The sequence below is a fragment of the Budorcas taxicolor genome, chromosome 25 (assembly GCF_023091745.1).
Source record: "Budorcas taxicolor isolate Tak-1 chromosome 25, Takin1.1, whole genome shotgun sequence".
NCBI classification, from domain to species: Eukaryota; Metazoa; Chordata; class Mammalia; order Artiodactyla; family Bovidae; genus Budorcas; species Budorcas taxicolor.
This window is the reverse complement of record NC_068934.1, coordinates 48680934-48703973: the sequence shown is the minus strand read 5'-3', so window position 1 is coordinate 48703973 and position 23040 is coordinate 48680934. Positions and strand designations below refer to the sequence as shown.

At 56.3% G+C, this 23040-nt stretch overlaps 1 protein-coding gene across 1 annotated transcript in view; it reads left to right on the top strand.

Annotated features, from left to right (window-relative positions):
* The window catches only part of SHANK2 (SH3 and multiple ankyrin repeat domains 2), a 459075-nt gene that overhangs the window by 26499 nt on the left and 409536 nt on the right, over positions 1-23040 (top strand). The window contains exons 5-6 of the mRNA XM_052662177.1: positions 13368-13519; positions 14416-14583. Coding sequence (XP_052518137.1) covers positions 13368-13519; positions 14416-14583 — 320 coding nt within the window. The remainder of the gene's footprint in view (positions 1-13367; positions 13520-14415; positions 14584-23040) is intronic.

Below are 23040 nucleotides of genomic sequence, written 5' to 3'. Positions count from 1 at the left end.
TAGCCCTTTTTAAATATACAGAGCATTTTTTTTTCTGAGCTGTACAATGCCATGTGGCATGTGGGATCTTAGTCCCCCAGCCAGGGGTGCAGTCTGTGTCCTCTGCATGGGGAACGCGGGTCCTGACCCCTGGACTCTCAGGGGCCTCCTGACAATGCAGCGTGGTTGACCATAGTCCCCAGGCTGCCCACGGCATCCATGGCACACACTTATCTTGCAGCTGGTGGTCTGGACCCTTGCTGCCCTCCTCCTGTTCTGCCCACCCCCGCCTCCTGCCCGGGGCAGCCCCCAGTCTGCCTCGTGACTCTGAGTTCCGTTGTTTTAGGCTCCACGTGTCAGTGAGATTGTTCAGTGTTTGTCTCTCTCCGTCTGACTTCTTTCACCATAGTGTCACACCCTCACGGTCCATCTGCATCCTTGCAAACAGTGGGATCTCCTTCTCTGTGCACGGCTGAATACTATTCCGTCAGGGGCCGGGCAGCTCTTCATGCCGGGGGCTGTCCTGTGCATCGTGGGATGCTCCTTCTCTGTTCATGGCTGAATAATGTTCCGTCAGGGGCCAGGCAGCTCTTCATGCCGGGGGCTGTCCTGTGCATCGTGGGATTTCCTTCTCTTTTCATGGCTGAATAATGTTCCGTCAGGGCCCGGGCAGCTCTTCATGCCGGGGGCCGTCCTGTGCATCGTGGGATGCTTCTGGCTTCCTTGCTTTCGCCCACGAATGCCAGGAACGCCCCCACCAGCTGTGGCCACCAGGATGTCTCCAGACGTTACGCAGTGTCCCCTGGGGGGAGGCAGCACTGCCCCAGGGAGAGCCCTGTGCCCACAGGGCACGTGAACTCAACCAGCGGAAGTGAGGCTCTTGTGAGAGCCGAGAGCAGCTCAGGTGAGGGTCTCCATGGCAACTGAGGGCTCCCCCCTTCCCCCCGGCAGGTGGGCGATGCTGAGCAGAGGGCGTTCGTCTTGGACTCAGTGAGCAGGGCCTCCCTCCCCTCTGCTCCTGGGAGGGGGCAGCCTGCCCACCCCATGTCAACGTCACATACACACGCGGCCCTCAGAGTCCCTGGACCTACAGCAGGTGTGCTTGTCCGCTGAGGAAGGGAGCTTTCTCATCACTGTGGGGGCTCCTCTGACCCCTGACGCTGGGCAGGACCCACCCCTGTGCTCCTCCGGCCGTGGTGGTCCCCGTCCACGCACAGGTGGCCGTGCTGTGACCACCGTTAACTCCTGTCCCCTAAAGTTAGCTGCGCAGTGTGAGTGCAGGGCTGCTGGCTCCTCAGTGACGCACCTTCAGTGACTGAGATGCCAGGGGACAGATGCCAGGGCACTTGGAGGGGTCAGGAGATCGCAGGCCCAGCCGGGGGTGAGTGCAGAGGTCTGGCTGAAGGTGAGCAGGTTACCAGCCCAGCAGACGTGGTGAGACGGGGAACCCGGGGGTCTGTGTGCTGGGGCGGGGGGCAACATGAACAAGCCGGGCTCCCGGCCGTCCTGATGGGTGATGTGGGCACGAGGCTGAGGGGAGGTCCTATGGGTGGGGACCCCTGGAGGAGGAAGCTGTGCCATGCCTGCAGGGGGCTGACCTTCCCAGGGCAGGGTTGGTGAGATGAGGCCCCGGGGCTGGGGAGAAGGGCGTGTCCCAGGCGGCAGGTGGGGAAGTGGCCTCTGTGAAGAGTCTAGACGGGGAGCGGGGGGAGGCAGGGTTGGGCATTCCATCCGCAGGGGCAGCAGGGGTGGGCACCAGGGGTTCTGACTCCCTGGGTCTGAGCACCAGGCTGGGGTTGGTGGGCAAGCAGTGAGCACGTGCTGGTTCTGGCCCCGTGGTTAGTGGGCTGCTCCTCTGAGCCTGGCCATCTAGGCTGGCGCCCAGCTCGTGGCGGGGTGTGGGGGTTCGGTCCATCACGGTGACGTGGTTCCCGGCACTGAGCCTTGGACCACAGATGGTCCGTGGGTTCTTGAGCAGGAACCTGAGCCTCCAGGGACAGTCACAGGCCTGAGCCAGGCCTGCGGTCTGTGGTTCCTGACTTGGCTTCTCTCCGTGGGTGTCCTTTGGCCCCTCTTGACCTGGCTGCATCCGCGGCTGTTTCCTGATGGTTCTCTGGGCCGAGCACCACCCCTCCCACTGGTTCCTTCCCACCGTGAACCAAGCCCGCCAGCGTCTCAGGATTCCAAGAGTTTGAAGTGACTATTATTCCAGAGCTGACCGTAACGGAGCTTCTAACACGTCAGCGTAGACCCCAGATTGCTTCCAAACCGGGGTCAGGGGGCATGCTCTTGGCCTCCCGCTGGAGTTTAAAATGCTGCCCTTGGATTTCTCTGGTGGTCCGACAGTTAAGAATCTGCCTGCTGCTGCAGGGGACACAGGTTCGATCCCTGGTCTGGGAAGACCCCACATGCTGCGGAGCAGCCAAGCCCGTGGGCCACGGCTTCTGAAGCCTTTGTGCCCTAGAGCCTGTGCTCTGTGAAGAGAGAGGCCACAGCATTGAGAAGCCCACACTCGAGAGCTGGAGAAAGCCCACGCCCGGCAACGGAGACCCAGCCAGAAATAAATACAGCTTAAAAAAAGCAACCAAACCAAAAAAAAAAAACAACATTTCGTCCTTGTGATGATGGATGGGGCCATCGAGAGAGCAGATGGATTGGAGCCTCGGGGACCCAGGACAGAGTAAGACACAGGATGATACTCCCTACTCTCCCCCGAAATTGAAAAAGGCTCTATCCACCGGCAGCAGCCCACGGAGAAGCTGGCACTGGGTCAAATAAATGCTGGGGTTTCCTGAACCAGCCCCGTAGTGACGGCCTCTGGACTCACTGAGCCAGAAGAGCCAACTCTGAGAAACCCATTTTCCCCTCAAATTCATGTAAAGTAGTGCCTGAAAGAGCACAGACTTAAGAGCAGGGGCTCCAGCAAAGGCTGAGACTCCCCCCCGCCTGCAGGTGGGGGAGCAGGGGCAGGACCCCACCTCCTGGGCAGGCAGTTCTGTTTCGGGACATTCCCGGGTCTCACCCAATAATTAACAGTAATCAGAGGATTTGGGGTGGGTGGTTTCTGGGAGGAGTCTGCGTAGATAAATTGTAAATTTTTATTTATTTTCACTTTCAACATTTAAAGCAGAATTACTGAATAGCTCTCACATGGAGGCTGCCAAATGGTGCCTTCCTACATCAGTTTCCCTTCTCGCAGCTACTGGTCTCTGTACAGCAGAGCTTCCCCTTACCCCTGAAAGTGAGGGTGTCAGTCGCTCAGTCGTGTCCCGCTCTCTGCGGCCCCCGTGGACCGTAGCCTGCCAGGCTCCTCTGTCCGTGGGATTCTCCAGGCAAGAACACTGGAGTGGGTTGCCATTCCCTTCTCCAAGACATCTTCTCAACCCAGGGATCGAACCCGGGTCTCCTACGTTGCAGGCAGATTCTTTATTGTGTGAGCCACCTTAGACTTTATTTTTTAGAGTAGTTTTAGGTTTACAGAATACTGAATGTAAGGAACAGGGGTTCTGTTTAACCACCCACCTCCCAGGCTCCTGCACGGCTAGCGCCTGACATCAGCGTGGCCACTGATGAGCCAGCGGTGATGCACTAATGTTAACTCAAATCCACCTTTACATCAGGGTTCCCTCGCTATTGTACATTCCGTAGGCAAGCGTGTAAGGACGCGTATTCACCACCAAGCAGAGCTCAGCTTTACTGCCCGAAAAATCCTCTGTGCTCTGCCTGTTCATCCCTCCCTCCCACTAACCCCTGGCAACCACTGTTCTTACTGAATCCATAGTTCAGCTTTTCCCAGAATGTCGTGTAGTTGGAATCACAGTGTGTGGCCTTTTCAGACTGGCTTGTTTCACTCAGTCATAGGCATTTACATTTCATCCGCGTCTTTTCGTGGTTTGATAGCTCATTTTTTTATTATAGTCGATTTACAATGTTGTGCCAAACTCTGCTCTCCAGCGAAGTGACTCAGTTTCGCACATAGAGACATTTCTTTTTTTATACTCTTTTCCATGATGGCTTATCCCAAGATGTGGAACACAGCGGCAGCTCCCCGTGCTGTGCACCGAGACCTTGCTCTCCCGTCCTGTCTGTGACCGTCTGCCTCTGCGGGTCCCACGCGCCCAGCCCTTCCCTCCCAGCCCTTCCCTCCCTGTTCGTGCCTGTTTAGTTCCAAAGAACGTTCCACCGGCTGGTGCACCACAGCTTTTATCCATCCACCTACGGAAGAGCACCTTGGTGGCCTCCAGGTGTTAGTGATGAAATTTGCTATGAACATCCGTGCAGGCTTCCGTGTGGACAAGTCTGACAGTGATCAAACACAGTGGGGTTTTGGTGTTTTGTTTTGTTTTTTTAAGTCAGTGTTCTTAGGGCCATTTTTAAAAAAATTACTTCTTTATTTAATTTCGGCTGTGCTGGGTCTTCGTGGCTGCGCCTGGACTTTCCCCAGTTGCCGTGAGCGGGGGCTGCTCCCCCGTTGGGGTGTGTGGACTTCTCATTGCAGTGGCTTCTCTCGTTGTGGAGGACAAGCTCTAGAGCGTGGGCTTTAGGTAGAGTCTCCGAGCTCCCGGAGCAATCATCTACCGTCGCCCCGGGGAGGCAGGGCCGCACCCCGCCCTGCCCCCGCGCTTTATTCCAGATGCTGCGCGGTCGTCCTCCGCAGCTCTGATGATCCCAGGGTGAGCCTGTGTCCTGGCGGCTCCTAGCTGAGATCTACGGCTTCCTCAAAAGCCAGCCTCCGAGAGGCAGAGCCCGACTGAGGACCAGACTGCACCCCCGGAGCAGAGAGCTGGAAGTGGCTTCCTTCCTGAGCACAGGAGGCGCAGTGAGGCTCGCAACACGCGTGCTACCTCCCTGCAGGTGGGCTGCGTGTCCTGGGGGCGCCCCCCAGGCTGGGCGTGGGGGCCCACGCGGGGCAAAACAGCTCTTCTGGACTAAGAGACGCACCAGGGATAATTAAATCCTGGAGGAGCAGCCTGTCAATTAAAACAAAGCAGCTCGGTTTTTCCGACCTCTGGTCCCCATTCGGATGGAAATTTGATTAGGTAACAGTGAGAGTAGCCGAAAGAAGCGGACTCATCCAGCGGGACCTTGGCTCGTCTCCTGCGTTGGTGGGAACCTCTGGGACGAGAAGGATGGTGTTTCGAGCCCTGAAAAGGAAGTGAAACTAACAACTGGAGCAAAACTTAGGGCTTCTATTTTGTGCTGTCTTCCCAAACTTGAAAGTTAGCCCAGGCACAGCGAAGACAGGGCCGTAATAAAGCTAGAAACGTCTCTCGGCCCTGGGAGAATCTTGATGAGAAGTAGAAATTGAATATGCGTTGATTGGGCTGGTTTTGCAGAGCCCCCGCGGTGAGTCCCGGCCTCATTCCTGAGCTCCAGTGACGACATTAGCTTCCAGGCGGTGGTAGCTCACCATCTGGGCCAAGACGTGCCCGGCGCTGCCACGGGCCCCTGCCCAGCTCCCGCACGGCCCGATTAGAAGGTGCCTCGGGCAGTGGGTCCTGATTTAACGATGGTGGCCCTTCAGCCTGTATGCTGCCGTCTCGTCCTCGCCCCTGAATGAGTCCGGTGGAATTCCCCAGCAGTAACAGCACCTTGAGGACACGGTCCTGGGACCTCGTAAACACCAGTCCGCAGAGGGTCCGAGATGCAGCAAGTACTGGGGCCGGTGGAGGCCGCTTGAGGGCCCCTGAGCTGTGACCCCGACGGCATCTGGGTGCGTGTGGCTTGCCAGGTGTGGTTTCTGGTTCAGAGAGACCTGCATTCAAGTGAGAGCTGCAACGGCACCTGCGATCCTTGCCGACTTTTTCTTGTTTGTAACCTGCCGTGTTTCAGAAAGGACTGCAGGTGGTCTGGAGACCCGTACGTTGCTCGTCTTTCCTTGGTAGTTACTGAATGTCCTCCTTCCGTTTCCGGGTCCCTCATGACAGCCTCTCCTCCTGTCTCTGTAGGCCCCCTTGCTTATGACGCTTTGCAGGGCTTTCCTTGTTTTCGATGACCTTTGAGAGCCGGTCAGGTGTTTTGTGCATGTCTCTCTGTGGAGGTTTGTCTGACGTTTGGGTCATGATTGGACGGGGGCGTGAAGGTTTGGGAGGAAGGTCACAGAGGCGGACCACATCTCATCACATTGTATCAAGGACACACTCGTCACTGGGATGTGGCCCTTGCTCCCCTGGCTGGGTGTGGAGTTCTTCAGCAGATGAAATTTGTCTCCTCTCTCCCATTCATTTATTTTTACCAGTGTGGACGCAAGGATATTTAATTTATAATTTGAGTTATAATACAATTCCACTTGGGCTTCCCTGGTGGTGCATTTGCTAAAGAACCCGCCTGCCAGTGCGGGAGACATAGAGATGTGGGTCCAATCCCCGGGTTGGGAAGGGCCCCTGGAGGAGGGCATGGCAACCCACTCCAGTGTTCTTGCCTGGACAACCCTGTGGAATGAGGATCCTGGCAGTCCATGGGGTTGCAAAGAGTCAGACACGACGGAAGCAGCTTAGCGCACACGCACGCACGATGCTGCTTTATGTATTCTGTTGTTCAGACGCCTCCAGCCTTGACCGCCGGGGGCTCCTGCATTTGGCCCCTGTGTCCGCGTGGATTCTCCTCCTCCTCCTCCCTCCTGCCCCGCCCCCTCCTCTTCCTTCTCCTTCCTCGTCTTCTCCTCACGCCACTCTCTTGCTCCTGGGCCCCAGAAGGTGCTCCAGGCTCATCCTGTGTGTTTCCTGCTCTAGCCATGCACTCTGTTAGCAGCCCTGGGAGGGTGGTCTTCGAGACCAAGATCTGGGCGCTGCGTGTGCTCATCGCCTCTGGGGAGTCGTTGCTTGTGCGCTTTCTCAGAGGAAGGAGCAAGCAGATACACGTGTGTGCACTTGTTCGTGAATAGATACAGGGCGGTTTCCATGTGTACCCCTCTGAATCTAGAGTAGACCAACCCTGAATTCCTACTGACGTCCCCAGTCCTCATCGGTCACCGTAAGGATCGTTCCAGTCCCCACCCCTTGCTTTTCTGTAACAGCCCACGCAGGTGGTGAAAACCCTGGCTCTGTTCTCAGCCGTCTCTGTGTTAAACTGCTCTTTCCCAGAGTAGAGATATAGTGGCTCCAGGTTGTTGACCAGCACCCCACACTGAAAGACAGTTTCACCCACTGGAGAGCCGCACTTGTGTGACGTTCTTTTTGCCTTTGCTCACTCCCGCAGTCACCCAAGGTCAGCAGTTGATTCCCGCTCCTCCAGTGATGTGGTTTTTTACGTTTTTAATACAATTCGACTCTTTCGTCACAGTCTGCGTTCCATCCTGGGATCCCACATCTCCTAAATGAACTTTTAAGCTTATTTTAAAAATTTGCATACCTTGAGCATCCCTCTTTGTAGAGTTTATGGTTTTGACAGATGTTTGATTCTCGTATTCACCATTACAGAATCATACAGAATGGTTTTGCAACTTAAAAAAAAAAAAAAAAAAAACCCTGCGCTTTTTGCCTGTTCAGTCCTGCCTCTGTTTAGAACCCCTGGCAACCTGGCAACCCCTGGCAACTATGAGGATTGGTTTAGCATCCTCATAGTTTTGAGTTTTCCAGAATGTCTTGTAATTGTAATCATGCAACATGTAGCTTTTCCAGACTGGCTCCTTTTGCTTAGCAACACGCATATAGGATTGAGCTGTATCTTTTTAGGACTTGATACACTTTTCTTTTTAGTCACTAAATAGTAATTCGCTGTACAGATTTTCTAGTTTTGCTTACCCTGTCCACTTCCCGAAGGGCATTTTGGTTGCCTCCAGTGTTTGGCGGTTAGCAGGAGTTCAGAGCAGAGGGTCTCAGACTCAGCTGCAGGCTAAAAGGCACTTGGGGAGGTTGTACCACCCTAATTCTTGGGTCATGCACCACAGTGGTTACATTAGTGTCTGAGGTGGGAACCCATGATGTCACTGTGTAGCTGAGTCTGGGAAGCCGTGTCCTCCAGCAGAGTGTGCCCTTGGCCCGCCAGGGTCACTCCTAGAGCTGCGGTTTCTCAGCCCTTCAGTCCCATCGCACCATTTCTGGGAGCGGAGCCAGTACCCTTTGCGTTAACGAGCCTTCTGAGTGGCGCGCGTGCCCTCCAAAGTCTGAGAACCGTTGCTCTCGGGGATGGGCAGGGGCTGCCTCAATCCCACGTTTCCTCTCGCTGGTCCTGGGGAGTTTTGAGGAGTCGCTGAGGTCCCTGGATTCATCACGGAAATGTGGATATGTCCCCCTGTGATGCTGTGACTTTTGGGGCCGTGTCAGAGTTTTGCTGACGTGGAGGAGAGATACGGACAGAAGGGTAAGGCCAGGAGTGTTGCCCCCAACTCTCTGCTTTTTTGATTGTATGAGTTTCTCAGGTCTCCCCTTCCAAGGAGACACCTGCATTGTGGGGACTTCTAGAACGTTCTAGGCTACTTCTCCCCAGGTTTGGCAGCCACAGTCTCAGATGGGAAGGTGTCCTGGGTCATTGTCTGCCATTCTGCATTTGGGTGGCAAAATTTCAGCATGTCTTAGAAGGGATGTGTTGTGATTTAGAGATGCGAGTTTTAACCAAATGCATTGTTTTAGGAAAGTGAGGTTGTATGAATGTGACCGAAGGCAGAAACCCCGAGTCCACTGGAATACTGTCCCTCTCGGGAGTGTTTTGGGGACTCAATTTCCAGGTTAAACTGGTACCGTGATCCTTACCTGTCCTGTCACTGCCCACTCAGGTGAAGCATATTCAAGGCCATGACTTCCTGTGACCCTTCCCGTGGGCAGAGCTTTGCAAAACAGATGGGGAACCCACGGCCTGTAGGGGTCAAGGTTTCTGTCAAAGTCACAGCCGAGCCCAGGCTGGAACTCAGTGGTTCCACCCTAAGGTCAGGCTTTGCTGGCCTGTGTTGAACTGCACGAGGCAAACGGGCCGTGGAATGAGGTGGGCGTGATCTCTCAATTAGGAGCCACTCAGTAATGGGTTTTATATCCAGTGATGGGTTAATTATTTACAGAGGTAACTTGAGTGCATGGTTTATATTCCTTCAGTCTACCTGGCGACCAAATACTAGTCCCCTGTTGTTCTGTTCCGCTCATTCTTAGCTGTGCACGTGTGTGGCATCTCTGTCTGTGTACCGTCGGCCGGCACTTTGCTTTACCCGTCCCTCCCTCCCACCCTCAGGTGTACCCACCTACCCGTCCACCCACCTCCCTGCCTGTCTGTGTAGCCGTCTGTCCTGTGGGAGTTCAAGGAGACACACCTGGTCCTCCCCGCTGGGGCAGCTGCTGTCCCCACACAGGGCGGATCACTTACTAGGTCTGGGAATGTTCATTTCACTTGGTCTGTGTCCTGGGACACCATGACTGTCTCTCGCTGAGAAAGGAAAGAAAGTCTCGTGGGCTTTGTGCCTGTCCAGGGGGCGGGGGGATGTGGGAATAAGCATTGGCTTCATGGTTCATTTTAGAAATTACTTTTATGGTTATATAATAATCAAGGCATTGCATAGGTTTTAAAAAATACTGAAAAAAACCCAGTGTTGTTCAGTCGCTCAGTCATGTCCAACTCTTTGCCAGGCTTCCCTGTCCTTCAGCATGCCAGGCTTGCAGCATGCCAGGCTTCCCTGTCCTTCACCATCTCCCAGAGTTTGCTCAAAGTCATGTCTATTGAGTCGGTGATGCCATCCAACCATCTCATCCTCTGTTGTCCCCTTCTCCTCCTGCCTTCAATCTTTCCCAGCATCAGGGTCTTTTCCAATGAGCTGGCTCTTCCCATCAGGTAGCCAAAGTACTGGAGTTTCAGCTTCAGCATCAGTCCCTTCAATGAATATTCAGGGTTGATTTCCTTTAGGGTTGACTGGTTTAATCTCTTTGCAATCCAAGGGACTTGCAAGAGTCTTCTCCAACACCACAGTTTGAAAGTATCAGTTCTTTGGTGCTCAGCCTTCATTATGGTCCAACTCTCACATCCATACCATAGCTTTGACTAGACGGACCTTTGTTGGCAAAGTAATGTCTCTGCTTTTAATATGCTGTCTGTGTTTGTCAAACAATAATAAAGAAAATAAAACGCTTTCTATCCAAATCCCCTGGAGAAACTCTGACTGTGGGCCAAGCACTGCCCTAGCATCAGCTGCGGCATCTGATCCTCCCAGAGCCCCACGAGGTTCTGGTCCTACTGTGATTCCCATTGTATTTGTGTAGGAGGGCTTCCCAGGTGGCTCACTGGTAAAGAATCTGCCTGCCAACCAGGAGATGCAGGTTTGATCCCTGGATTAGGAAGATCCCCTGGAGGAGGAAATGGCAACCCATTCCAGTATTCTGGCCTGGGAAATCCCATTGGCAGAGGACCCTGGCGGGCTACAGCCCTTGGGATGGCCAAGAGTCAGACATGACTTGGTGACTAAACAGCAGTAACATAGGTGTGGAAACTGAGGCCTGGAAGGTTTGGGACACGTGCTGGAGGCTGCCCAGGCTTTTGGGGAGCAGAGCTGGATGACGCTGCCCCTGTGGGAGGTTCTCACCAGGCTCCCATCCTTCTGAGGTCCTGGCTGTGCCCCCTGAACCGGGGCTCGCGCACACTCCCAGCTGCGGGGGTTGGCAGCTGTCCCGCGCCTGCACAGCGTCCTGCGGCCTGCCTTCCACCCGCCCGGCCTCACCCCACCTCCAGACGGACCAGAAGCCCTGTAGTTGTTGTCCTCCTCCTGGGCTTGTAGGCACCTCCCATGCTCACGGCCGAGAATCTGCCTTTCAAAGCACGTCCCAGTCATTCCTGGAGACAGAATCCCATCAGGCAGTTTGTAGGTTTAGAGGGGATGCTGTCTTCAAAGTCACCTCCAAAGATGAGAGAGACTGGTCCCCTGTGAGGTTATATTCATGGAGGTTCCGGTGCATTTTTTAAAACTTAGAAAATTTCAAAATGCCAAAGCAGAAATATTTTCAAAGAACTAGGGTGCCAGTTGATTGCCGTTCCCAAGCGTGCTGGAGGAGGGATCATGATACGCGGTTATAGACAGTGTAGTCCAGTAAGGGCCACACGAGTGAGCTGGTGACGAGACCCTACTTGCTGCTCCCGGCCGCCCACGTGGGGTCTCACTGGATGCCCCCTTCCGGAACGGGAGTCTAAGCTGGGGGCTCTCCTGACCTCGCCAGGGTGGGTCCTGGCTGGGCCTGAGCATGCCGAGTCTGCGGTGTCAGTCAGCGAGGGCCTCTGAAATTCTTAGGACACGATGTGTTACTCATTGTCCCTGAATGGCGTCCAAGGGCTGAGGTTCCGTCTCGTGCAGGCGGCACGCAGCCCCCGACGGGGTGTCTGCTCCCCTCCACCTGCCTGCGCGCCCAGCGCTGGCCCCACAGAGGGCTCTATAATTAGGGATGTCACCATTTGCCAGCACCTCCCTCTTAGACAGTGTTCTCCGTGTAAAGTGGCATTGAGGTTGTCAGCTGTGAAAACAGTGCCACAGAAACAAAAGCTTTCTCCTTTGGGCCGCCTGGCTTTGGCGTCGGCCAAGTGCAGACCGTCAATAAGAAAGGAAAGCCCGGATTGTTTGGAAGGTTGGCCTTGCCCTGGGCTCTGTCAGCGCGGATGTGCACTCAGTCACGAGGAGTTGCTGTAAGAGGCTTGACTTTGGAGGGTGGCTGCTGGCGGCTCCTGACAACCCCATCCTTACGCCCTTCCCCGGTCACCCACTACCCCCGCGGCGTCCTTTCTCTGCCGGGCGTGGCTGGGGTGAGGCAGCGAGGGCCTGGCCCTCCTTCTCCCGTCTGGGGTGGCCGGGGGTCTCTCTCTGAGTCTCTTTCTCTCTGCCCATCGGCCCTGTATCCACACCGCTGCCCAGGATCCCAGCCGGTCTCCATTCCCAACACCCTCTCCAAGTCCTGACTTTCTTGCCTTGCTGATTTTTTTGTGTAGGGAATGTCCCCACTGTTGCCACGGTCCTTTAGTTGTCCCAGGAAACTCCTTCATTTAAATATCTCTGCTTGAGAGGGTGCCTCTGGTACATTTACAGCAAGGATATGTCTGTGGCATTTGTGAGCGTCATACCATTTCCCTCGGAAGACAGCACATAAGTTGTGTGTTCACACACTCTGGGGTGTGTCTGCCTGCTGCAGACAAGTTACAAGGAGGAGGTTAAACCCATGGGTCTCACCACGAAAAATCAAGGCACAGAGGGATTCCAGCGGTGTATTTTAAAAGCCCCCCAAACTATTGATCTATCCCCCCCACGTGTGGATAGATCAGTGTCGGAATTACAAATAGAAGGGAGTTGTCAATCTGAATTTGTGATGAAGGCGCCTTTTCTCAGGGTACCGGGTGCTGTGACGGTGACAGGTGGTCCGAAGGGAATTCTGCCCCCTGGGTGATAACCCACTTCTCTTACTCTGCAAACTTGCTTGAGGCTAGAACAGCTCATTATTAACTATCAGTGTTTCAGGGGAACCTGCATGTTGTCGTATTACTCTTTGCCCTTTACTGTAAGTTAAGAGCCTCTCAAATTAGCCACATCAGTCATGCAGTCTGTTCAACAGGGGTGATGGTGGGAACTCGAGGGACGCTGAGCAGAGCCGTCTGATGACAAAGACTCGTCCTCAGCCACAGCCCCCTGCAGACTGGTCCACCTGCCCAGTGTGGGGCCCCTTCCTGACCTTGTCCCCACGCAGGCGGACTTCAGCCTTCTGTCCCCGGGCTTTTGTAGATTGGTCCTTGTTTGTGTTGGTCCCCTCCCATCATGATGACAGTCGGGGTCTCTGTGCTGGCTCAGTGGAGACCCCTGGGGGGCATGAGCCTGTGTCTTAACCCACGTTTGTTTCCCTTCAGCTCAACCCCTGGCGTCTCCCAAGGTGCCTGTAGATGTCGTGAAACTGTCATGAGAAAGGCGGGCGTCTGCCTTTCCAGTCTTTAAATTTTGTTTTTATTTATTTATGTTTTACTTTCGGGCTGCACCCTGCCTCATGTGGGATCTTAGCTCCCCGACCAATGATTGAGCCTGCGACCCCAGCAGTGGAAGCGTGGAGTCTTAACCACTGGACCCCCAGGGAAGTCCCTTCCTTTGCATCTTTACCTGCAGCCCTACCTGACCTGTGGTTCCTCCTGTAGGGAGGCATCGGCTGGGGCTGTGGGATTCTCTGTGCCGAGGGCAGAGGCTGCTTCTGGGACTCAGGGCCCACGAAGCGATGACGTTGAATGTTGCCTCTGCTCCCGTTTTGGTTTGCACGTGACTGTGAGAGTCACTGCCATAGTCTCTAGGGTTGCCAGAGCCAGGCTGGAGCTGCGTAGACGCTTGGGGTCGGCAGGTGGATGGGGGCAGTGTTACTCTGGGGTGTCAGTTTGTCAAGCTGTTTGGGATGTTTGAACTCTGCCGTGGGGATGATCTGACTTGGCTAGTTCTAGCGCATGTGTGTTTGGGCCCCTAGAGACTCCCCTGACCTTGGCCGCTCAGCTGGACGACCCCGCGGAGATGATCAAGGCCCTCCGGAATGGCGGGGCCCACCTAGACTTCCGCGCCAAGGATGGGATGACAGCTCTGCACAAAGCCGCCCGCACCAGGAACTTGCTGGCCCTGAAGGTAGCACGGGGCCCACCTCACACGGGGACGCCCCCTCGCCCAGCCCCCTGCGTCTGCCCCTTCCTGCCCCACAACAGCCACCCCAGGGTGACCCCAAAGTCGTGTTCCCACTGGAGCTTGGAAGAGCAAGCTGATCACAAAAAGTGATCTTTCCCTTCTGTTTCAGCTGAAGGGCTTGTATTTTCAGCTCAAACCCGCCTCCCTCCATAGACACTGGGGGGCAGGGGGTGGGCCTGAGCCCCATCACTTCCCACACTGTTATTCAGGCACTCTCTACCAGCCCAGGCTCTGTGCCATGCCGTGGCGCGCAGGACAGTGGGACTCAGGCCCCCGGCCCTTTTTCTTTGTCAGGGCGAGGAGGAGAGGGGACCCACTGCTGGGGGCGGAGGACCCACAGATGATGCTCTTTTTTTTTTTTTTTGATGATGCTCTTCTATAAAGCAGATTTCTTAACTTCATAGCGGCTGCCCTTGTTCAGCTGGCTTCCTTGGAAATCAAGTGTTTATGAGGACTCTGGCTCATTTTGCACAGGACGCGCACAGAGATGGTTTACACCGTACCTTTATTCAAGGGTACAGCTCTTCCCTGCAAATGTCATCTCCCCCCTTACTCTCCACTGGTCCACAGGGGTCAGCCGGGCAGCAGGTAGTGCCCGAGGGTCACCTGTGCAGAATGCCTCCATCCCCCGGGTGTATAAGCGTGTGTGTGTGCCTGGCACCAGGTGCTATTTCAGTTCCAGGAGGCCAGGAAAAGTACAGGAACCCGGGGCTAATGGTCACCTTGACCTGGGAGTGGGGAGCATGACCCTCCTCTTCCTTCTTGATTGAGTCACTCCTGTAGAAGGGGCCATGAGACCAGTGACCTCACATTTGGTGTTGTTTTTTTTTGTTTTTCAGACCCTCTTGGAGCTTGGCGCATCCCCGGATTACAAGGACAGCTATGGCCTGACCCCACTGTATCATACGGCGGTGGTCGGGGGCGACCCCTGCTGCTGTGAGCTGCTGCTCCACGAGCACGCGGCCGTGAGCTGCAAAGATGAGAATGGCTGGCACGAAATCCACCAGGTGCGCGGGGCTGCCCTCACCTGCCAGCCAGTGGGCGGGGCTGGGGTGCTGGACGAGCGCCCCTCCATAGGAGCCGTGGGTGCTCCAGGTGTCCCCCAGCCCGGGCTCCCTATAGAGCCTGGGACCAGGGGCTTTCTGAGAGCGGGTGAGCCGGCGAAGGGCCCGATGTCCTTGAACGAGGCACACGTTTCCGTGATCCCCCTGCAGTAGCGGGGCTGGGGGAGTGTCGGCTGTGGTCGTGGCAGAAACAGAACCCACCTCGTGGCTCCGATGAAGCGTCTTTAGTGAAGAGAGGGCGAAGAGAGGGCACAGAGAGGTCACAGAGAGGAGACTGTTCTTCCGCAGGGGAGGGCACCGAGAGCTGGGCAGAGTCACGGAGGATGCGCAGAAGAGGTACCTGCCCCTCCGTCCTCCCGCCCTCCCATTGGCTGAGTCCCTCCAAAGCCAGCCAATCAGAGAGCCCGGTGGCGCAGGGCTGGAAGTGAGGGCCTCCGTGCGGGTGGAGGGGTTTGGGAGAGAGGAGCAGGGATAACCAGCCGGGAGGTCAGGAAGAGGCTCTGATGTTCTCACGCTCGGCCTGTACATAGCAGTGACTTTGACTGCTTCTCGGGCTACCTGTCTTTCCCTTCAACACCCTCGCCTTACACACCTGCCCATCTCAGCAGGGTGATGCACACACCCACTACGGGCGGAGGGGTGCAGAGGTGCAGAGGTGGGCCCGCCCCAGCCTGGCGCGCCTATCGTTCAGTTCTGGCGCGTCCGCTCGGTCTGGAGGAGCACCCGATTCCCTCCTGTGGTGTGAGCCAGGGGTGGCGGGCCTCTGCGACCCTGCTCACCAAGCCTCTGTTTGCTCATCTGTGAAGTGGGCTCAGCAGGGCCTCCCACACCCTCAGGCAGTAGAAAGCATGGAACGCGGGCAAGACCCAGTGTTTTCCAGAAAGGTCCCGCCTTCCTTCTTTGCCCTCTTGGCCGAAGCAGTTGCTTCTGCCGGGAATGTCACGACCTGGGCCCCCCAGCTCCCCCAGCAAGGCTGTGAACAATCCCGAAACTCACGTTGCTGTGTTTGCAGAGTCCGTAGGAGCCGAGGGCCACGATTGTCTGCAGTGACACTGGGCTGTGGATGGCATTTTTCTGGGCGGGGGCGGGAGGGGGGCTGAGCTGCTCAGGGAACATGAGGGATGCGGGTGGGGGGACCCAGCATGGACCTCGCCAGTGACCGACTCTGGGTCTCCAGGGCTTCACCGTGGAAGGTTCCAGAAGGAGTCACCCCTCCCCTGGCAGTGTTGTCATTGGGCACCTGCCCTTCGGGCTGAAGGCTATACTGCTGGCACTAGAGCTCCCAGTGGGCGCAGCAGGCCTCGGCAGGTGGGGTGGGCTGCCCTCAGGCACCCCTGTGCTGGAGGCCGCCCGGGCGTGGAGGAGGGGAAGTAAGGATGTGGGCCTCCTGGGCCTGGAGGAGGGGAAGTGAGGATGTGGGCCTCCCGCCGGGGGACGCCCAGGGTCACATCCCCCAGGAGGTGGGAACGGATGGCAGGGAGGGAGGGAAGACCACGTCCGAGATCCCCCCTCAGCAGACACTGCCTCCTGAGCTGTTGTCTCTTTTGGGTTTGGATTCGTCCTGTGAAAACACTGCGTTCTCAGGGGAGCCGTGGGGCCTGTCATGTGAGGCGCTTGCCCCTGGAGGAGGCACGTGTGTCTCTTGGCGACCGGAGGGTCAATTATGGGGGGGAGAGGGGCCTGGGAGGCTGGGGCGGGGGCAATGGGCGGAGCTGAGGGGCGAGCGGAGCCTCCGCTCGCCTTGGCTGGGGGCCTTGCCGATTGCAGGACGTCTGGCCCCCTAGGAGAGGAGTGTGCTCTGGGGGTCTGCCTCCTTTAACTCAGTGAAGCAGGCAGATGCTGGAGTCCCCAACGCGCCCGGGACCTAGACCCTGACTGTCACGGAATTGGAGTTTTCCGTAACCACTCCCGGGCCATGGCGTTCGGGTGCCAGGCAGCCACCGTGAGCCCCTGAGCCCAGGGCCCTGGCTCTGCAGCCACACTGCAGACTGCCCCCCCCCCCCCCCCCCCCCCCGCCGACCCTGGCATAGGTGTCACCTCCTGTGTCATACCTGCCAGGCCTGCTCAGTGTCCTGGACACTGAGCCCAGCGGCGAATAGTAACGCCCCATCCTGTGGGTCTTATATCCATGTGATGGGGCCGGGGAGACAGATGATGAGATCACAGATCCACACATGCTCACTCGCACACGCACGTCTGCCCGGCCATGCTTCACATCTCCCTGGGAGGGTTCCAGCCGTGACCAGGCGGGGGCAGGCCAGCGGTCCCCCAGGCGTGGGCGGCGCTCTGTCTGTCTGCTCATCTCGGCTTGTAGCTGCCCTCGGCCCTCAGCTTCGTGTGTGCGTGCATGCTCAGTCATGCCCGACTCTTCGTGACCCCCGTGGACTGTAGCCTGCCAGGTTCCTCTGTCCGTCGCATTTCCCAGGCAGGAACACTGGAAGGGGTTGCCATGTCCTTCTCTAGGGGATCTACTGGAGGGGGTTGCCATGTCCTTCTCTGGGGGATCTTCCTGACCCAGGGCTTGAACCTGTGTCTCCTGCACCTTCTGCGTTGGCAGGCGGATTCTTTACCGCTGCCCCACTGGGGAAGCCCCCTCAGCTTCCTGCTGACCATTAAAAGTCCAAGCCTGTCATCCTCACACGTGCACTTTGCTGAGGATGTGAAAGGGGACAGTTTCAGGCTCTGCCGGCAGCTCCCAAGGGGGTCCCAGCCCTGTTGGCAGGGCAGCACTGAGGGCCATTCCGCCCCCGGGTGACCTGCGAGGAAGGAGGAGGTGTGGGGCACTGTCACCGAGGACAGAGCGCCCTGTCTTCCTCGTGACCCTCAGGGCCTCTGAATAGCCGCTGGCCCAGGGCACCGAGCTGAGCTGTGAGTCCAAGGAGACAGGGTCAAGCGGGGTGCCCTCCAGGCCTGGCACCCCCAGGCCCATCTCCCGGCCCGGCCCCCTGGTCTGTCCAAAGGAGGAACTGGGCAAGGTCAGCCCCATGCGTGATGCTCCTTTCAGTGACGCATCCGAGAGCAGTCCACCCATCACAGAGAGGAGCCTCCGCGGAACAGGTTTCCTTTGTCGCCTGGGCTGCCCCAGGGTGTGATGGGGGCCAAATGCACGTACGACCTGGGAACCAGACTGTCCTACCGGAAAACACCTGTGTGCTTTTTCTTCCAGGATTTACTCACCCTTTACACATCATTATGTCTGTCGTTTCGCAGAGTTTTCTTTTTGAACTCCCAAAATGTGCATTCAGAATATAACGTCCTTAAGTGTGGGATTAGCGAGGGATGCAGGGGGAGCGCGTTCGCCCCGAGTGGTCACGACACTGGGGCAGAGTCTGTGTCCCCAGGGTGGCAGGGCCGGTGCCCTGGGGGGACGCGACAGACCTCAGGCCTTCCCTGGCACAGATGGAGTTTTATCCGCGTGTTTTGGAAGACTCCCCAGGGACCCTCTATGTCCATGTGCTGGGCATCTGCTCCTCAAGCTGCGTTTCCCCCCTGCTCCCATTAAAGTAACTTTCTCCTGTTCAGGTCTGGTGAGGCCAGCCCATCAGGACATGGCTGCCCGTGAAAGATGGCTGTCACTCACAGACCTTAGAGAAGGGACACAGCTGGCCAGTCACCACCATGCAGGGAGGGCAGGGGGGCCTGTGGACAGAGGCTTTACTGTGGTTTTCAAGGGAAGGAACGGGTGAGGCCGGACGAGCAGGCTGAGGGACCCCAGTGGCCCTGGGGGGCAGGGCCTGCCCCGGCTGTCTGGGACCCTCCCTGGGTGGTGAGGGCAGGGTGAGGGGCCCCAAGCATGAGAGCCCCATGGAGGAGGGCCGGTGAGGACTCTGCATGGTGGCTGTGTATTTGTGCTCCTGGCTGCGTCCTTGTCCATTTGTAGGAATCAGCTCTCCCTGGCAGGGCAGCCCCTCCAGTGCCCGCAAGACTCGCGATGCCAGAGCATCAGACACCCAGAACCGCAGAGGGCACTGAGCTCGGATCCGGCCCCAGGCTGGCTCCGCCTCCCGCCTCCCTCTCCCCTCCCTTCCCGCCTCATCCCTGGCTGGGGCGGCCTCACCCTGAGCCCGATGCCTCACCCTGAGCCCAATGCCTCACCCTGAGCCCGATGCCTCACCCTGAGCCCAATGCCTTATGCAGACGCAGGGGACGGTCGGGGCAAGCTCGCTTGCCTCCTGGGAGGGCTGCCCCCGCTGGAGGGAGGGTGACCGTGTATGCTGGGGGCGTAGGGGTTCACTTCTGTGGTGCTGCCTCCCACACTTGTGGCCCCTGAGCCCCCCTGCGTGGATTCCGAGCATCTGGCACCAGAGGCCACCCAGCTTCGGGGGTTTGCAGCCTTGCCCCCAGCAGTGCGTTTGGAAGGCGGAGGCATTAACCCGGCAGGCACATCCTGCTCCTGTGTCGTCCATCAGGGCCCCTCTACCGTCCTCCGGAGGCGGCTTGCTTTTTCATGAGAGTCCTGCGGAAGCACCTGCTTTATTGGAGCTGCTGGCCTTCCGCGGAACCTTGCCTTTCATCAGGGGTCGCGCAGGGGGCTCGAGCAAGGAACTCAGCGCAGTGCGGCCCTCCCTCCCCGATTATCATCCTCGGTCAGGGAGGGCCCTGTTCACCCAGCAAACGCTGCCCTCCCCATTTTTTCACACCCCTCCCGCAATGCTGGCAGACACCTGCCGGGCTCCGAGTTAGCCGGGCCCAGAGAGGGTGGGTGACCTGCCCGAGGTTCCCAGCGCGCCCCGCACCAGAAGCCTGGTGCTGTGTCCGGCCTCCAGGGCTCCCAGACGAAGCCACCCCTCCAGCCACAGTGCTCTGGTGGCAGAAGGAAGTCGAGGGCAGGTGGGTTTGCATCGCCCAGATTCTTGGAGAAGCACCGTGGGGTTCTGGGGTCTGCGTCAGCCCCCTCTGTGTGGCACCTGACAGCTCCTTTCCGCCTGCTCCCAGGTATTACTGGCGGCTGCGTTGCCTGTGCGTGATGGGAGGCTGATGTTTACCTGCAATGTGAGGCCTTCAGATCCAGCCCCCAGGCCTCGCGACTGGGAACACACGCCCCCTGCAAGGCTGACTTTGGAAGAGCACACGTTTTTGACATGTCCGCAAACATTTAAACTTGGGTCCACGTTAATTTTTTTCATTACTGAAGAAGTACCTGCTCAACACAGAATTCTTTGAAAATATGAAGAATCATAAAGAAGTAAAAACCACCCCAATACATTCCCACGGCCTAGGCAATTGGGGGGTCGGATTAGGGGGCTTCAGCACAGTTTAGTTGCTCAGTTGTGTCCAACTCTTTGCAACGGTATGGACAGTAGCCCACCAGGCTCCTCTGTCCATGCAATTCTCCAGGCAAGAATACTGGAGTGGGTTGCCATTCCCTCTCCAAGGGATCTTCCTGACCCAGGGATCAAACCTGGGTCTCCTGCATTGCAGGTGGATTCCTTAGCATCTGAGCCACCAGGGAAGCCCAAAGTTCAGTGCAGTTTTCGTTGCTAAGTATTAGTACTTGCACGTCCACCAGTGCAGCGCCAGCCATCTTGCTGAGACCTGAGTGATGGGGGCTGGCTATCTCAGGACTCGAGAATGTGTTACTGGTGCGGCTGAGGGCCCAGTGAGAGGACAGCTGCTTGGTGAAGGAGTCTCGTCTTAACACACACTTTCACGAGCGGCTGTGCCCACAAGACTGGCCCACGTGGGGCATCTCACTCTCTTCCTCCTTCCCTGATTCTGTCTGATTCTATTTGGGAGATGTGAGATTTCTTCCTTGAGCTGTCAGTAGTTTATTCTCGGCTGGGATTGCAGATCCCCCTCAGCATGGCCTGGGCCACCTGAGCAAGTGGTTTAGCCTCTCTGAACTTCTTTGCTAAATCTCTAAAGTTGGCTCAGTAAAAATTCATAGAGCTCTTGAGACGGTAAAATGACACACTTCCCATAGTGCCTGGGATCTAGTAAGTGCTTAAGAAGTCCTGGCCACGCCCCCAGCATCACCATCATTACCTGGCCACGCCCCATCACCATCATCTGGCCACACCCTACATCATCACCGTCATTATCACCTGGCCACGCCCCCACTATCCCCATCATCATCTGACCACGCCCCCAAACATCCTCACCATGTCCTCCGGCCCTGTCTGGTTTTGTCTGTAGGGAGTGATACTCGACAAGAGAGCGCCTCAGCCGTTTGCTCACAGGCCTTCACACAGATCTCATTTGATTTGCGGCAACAGTTTCCTTAAGGATGTTTACCTCTCGGTCTTAATTTGTTATTGGTTGCTGTTTATTATTTATCATTTTCAAATGAGAAGCTCTCGCCTTAAGGAAGTTACAGGTTTGGGCCACTGCTCCCTCCTGTCCCTCTTCTTCACTGGGCTAACACCTGCTCACCCTCAGACCTGGGCTCCAAGTCCTCAGTGCTTCCCCTGACCCCACAGTCATGGGACTGGACGTTCCCTGATGGCGCTCACAGCAGGGTGTGGTTGTGGGTCTGTGTGGGTGTTGCACGCTGACTGTTCCGCTGTCATACCTCCAGCCTGTCTTATAAAGCACATGTTGTAGGAGAAATGCCCAAGTGTGGTGTGGACTTGGATTGCTTGTGGCACAGAACCAAGCAGAAGCGTTTGCAATGCGATCAACTCCGCGTTGCTCTAGTTGCACCGCACAGCCCCAGGGGGCGCTGTGCCACTTGCTGTAGATTTAGGCTTCTGGCTGTATCACAGCAGGTGTCCAGCAGGTGGCAGTGCCGTGCCTGGAGGAAGGAGCAGTCTTTTTTTCCTCATTCACAGGTATCGTGGGTTTGGCTAGTGATGGGGGTAGGGGGGCGCTCAGCATAGGTGAAGGAATCCCAGATCCCAGATTCTGTGGGGAGTCTCCTCCAAATGCACCTGCCCCGGAGATTTGCAGGAAGTGGTTTTGGGGTGGAGCCCTGGACACATGCATTTTCCAAAAAGCGTCTCAGAAGAAAATGGTTAAGCTCCACGAGTGCAGGGGGTGCTGTTTTACATTCTTGTCACTTTCCGACCTCTGTCAGTCCTTTAAATCTGTCTCCTAAGGGCCAGAAAGTACAACACCCTTTGCAAATAAAGGACAAAGTGTTAGCACTACTTATCTTGGGGGAAGACACATTTTTAATAAGCTTCGAGGTCTTTTTGTCAAACAGGTACTAATTGCTCTTTTTTAAAAATTGAGTGAATATTTTAATTTCAAACTTAAAGAGGGTTTGCAGAAGCAACTACAGAGAATTCTATGTACTTAGAGACCACATTTGAGTTTTTCCCATTGTCCCAGTAATGACCAATATAGTAAAAGAATGTGGGGCTTTCCAGATGGTGCTCGTGGTAAAGAACAGGCTTGCCGATGCAGGAGATGTCAGAGATACAGGTTGATCCCTGGGTCGGGAAGATCCCCTGGAGGAGGGCATGGCAACCCACTCCAGTATTCTTGCCTGGAGAATCCCATGGACAGAGGAGCCTGGAGGGCTACAGTCCACAGGGTCATGAAGAGTCAGACACGATGGAAGTGACTTGGCACGCACGGTGAAAAGGTCCAGTCTGGGACCCCGCAGGCACCCTTCCACCTGGCAGAGTTCCTCCATCTTCCCTTGGTTCTCAGGGGCCTCTTCCGAAGGTTACAGGGTGGTCGTGTGGAGCCTGCTGCCTGGTGTGGACTTGCTCAGTGTTTCCTGGTGGTGAGATGAGGGGCGTTTTTGCAGGAATATCATGGAGGGGACGTGTGTTTCTGGTGGTCCAGTCAGGGGGCAGTGGTGACCATTTGCCGTCACTGGCGATGTCCACTCTGACCCCCAGTTCACCTGGAACCTGCCAGATTCTGCACCGCCGGTTCCTCTTCCCTTTGTAGTCAGGGAGCATCTGAGAAAGCCCGTTTCCCCATCTCCCTCTCACCTGCTGGTTTTTAGCATGTACGGTATTTCTTGCCTGAATTAAGTAATTAACTGCTAAATGGAGATTTTCCTACTCCCATCCTTACTTCTCACACTAATTAGTTGGCTTTCTGTTATCAGAAGGAGCTTTCTCTTCCTGTTTATTTATTCACGTATTTATAGTAATGTGGTTTCGTGGATTCCTGTTTTTTCAAGAGGTCTGTTAATGTTGTCCCACTTCGGGTCCAGGGACCCCCTTCAGGATGGCCCGTGTGTCCTGTGGACACATCGTCATCCTTTTTCCTTCTGACTCAGCACGGTGTTCCAAGCTCATCTTGTTTTTTTGTGCCTCAGCCCCCATCGAATCAGCTGTCTCTGTCAGGAGTCCCGATTCTTTTGAGTCCAGAGTGGTATTTAGAACCCAAGGTCTGGGTATTACGTGTGCTCACTGCTCCCGGCCTGTTACTGACTCCAGGCCCTCTCAGAGGGGCTTGCTCTTTAGTCTCCCAGTCATGTCTGACTCTTTGCAACCCCGT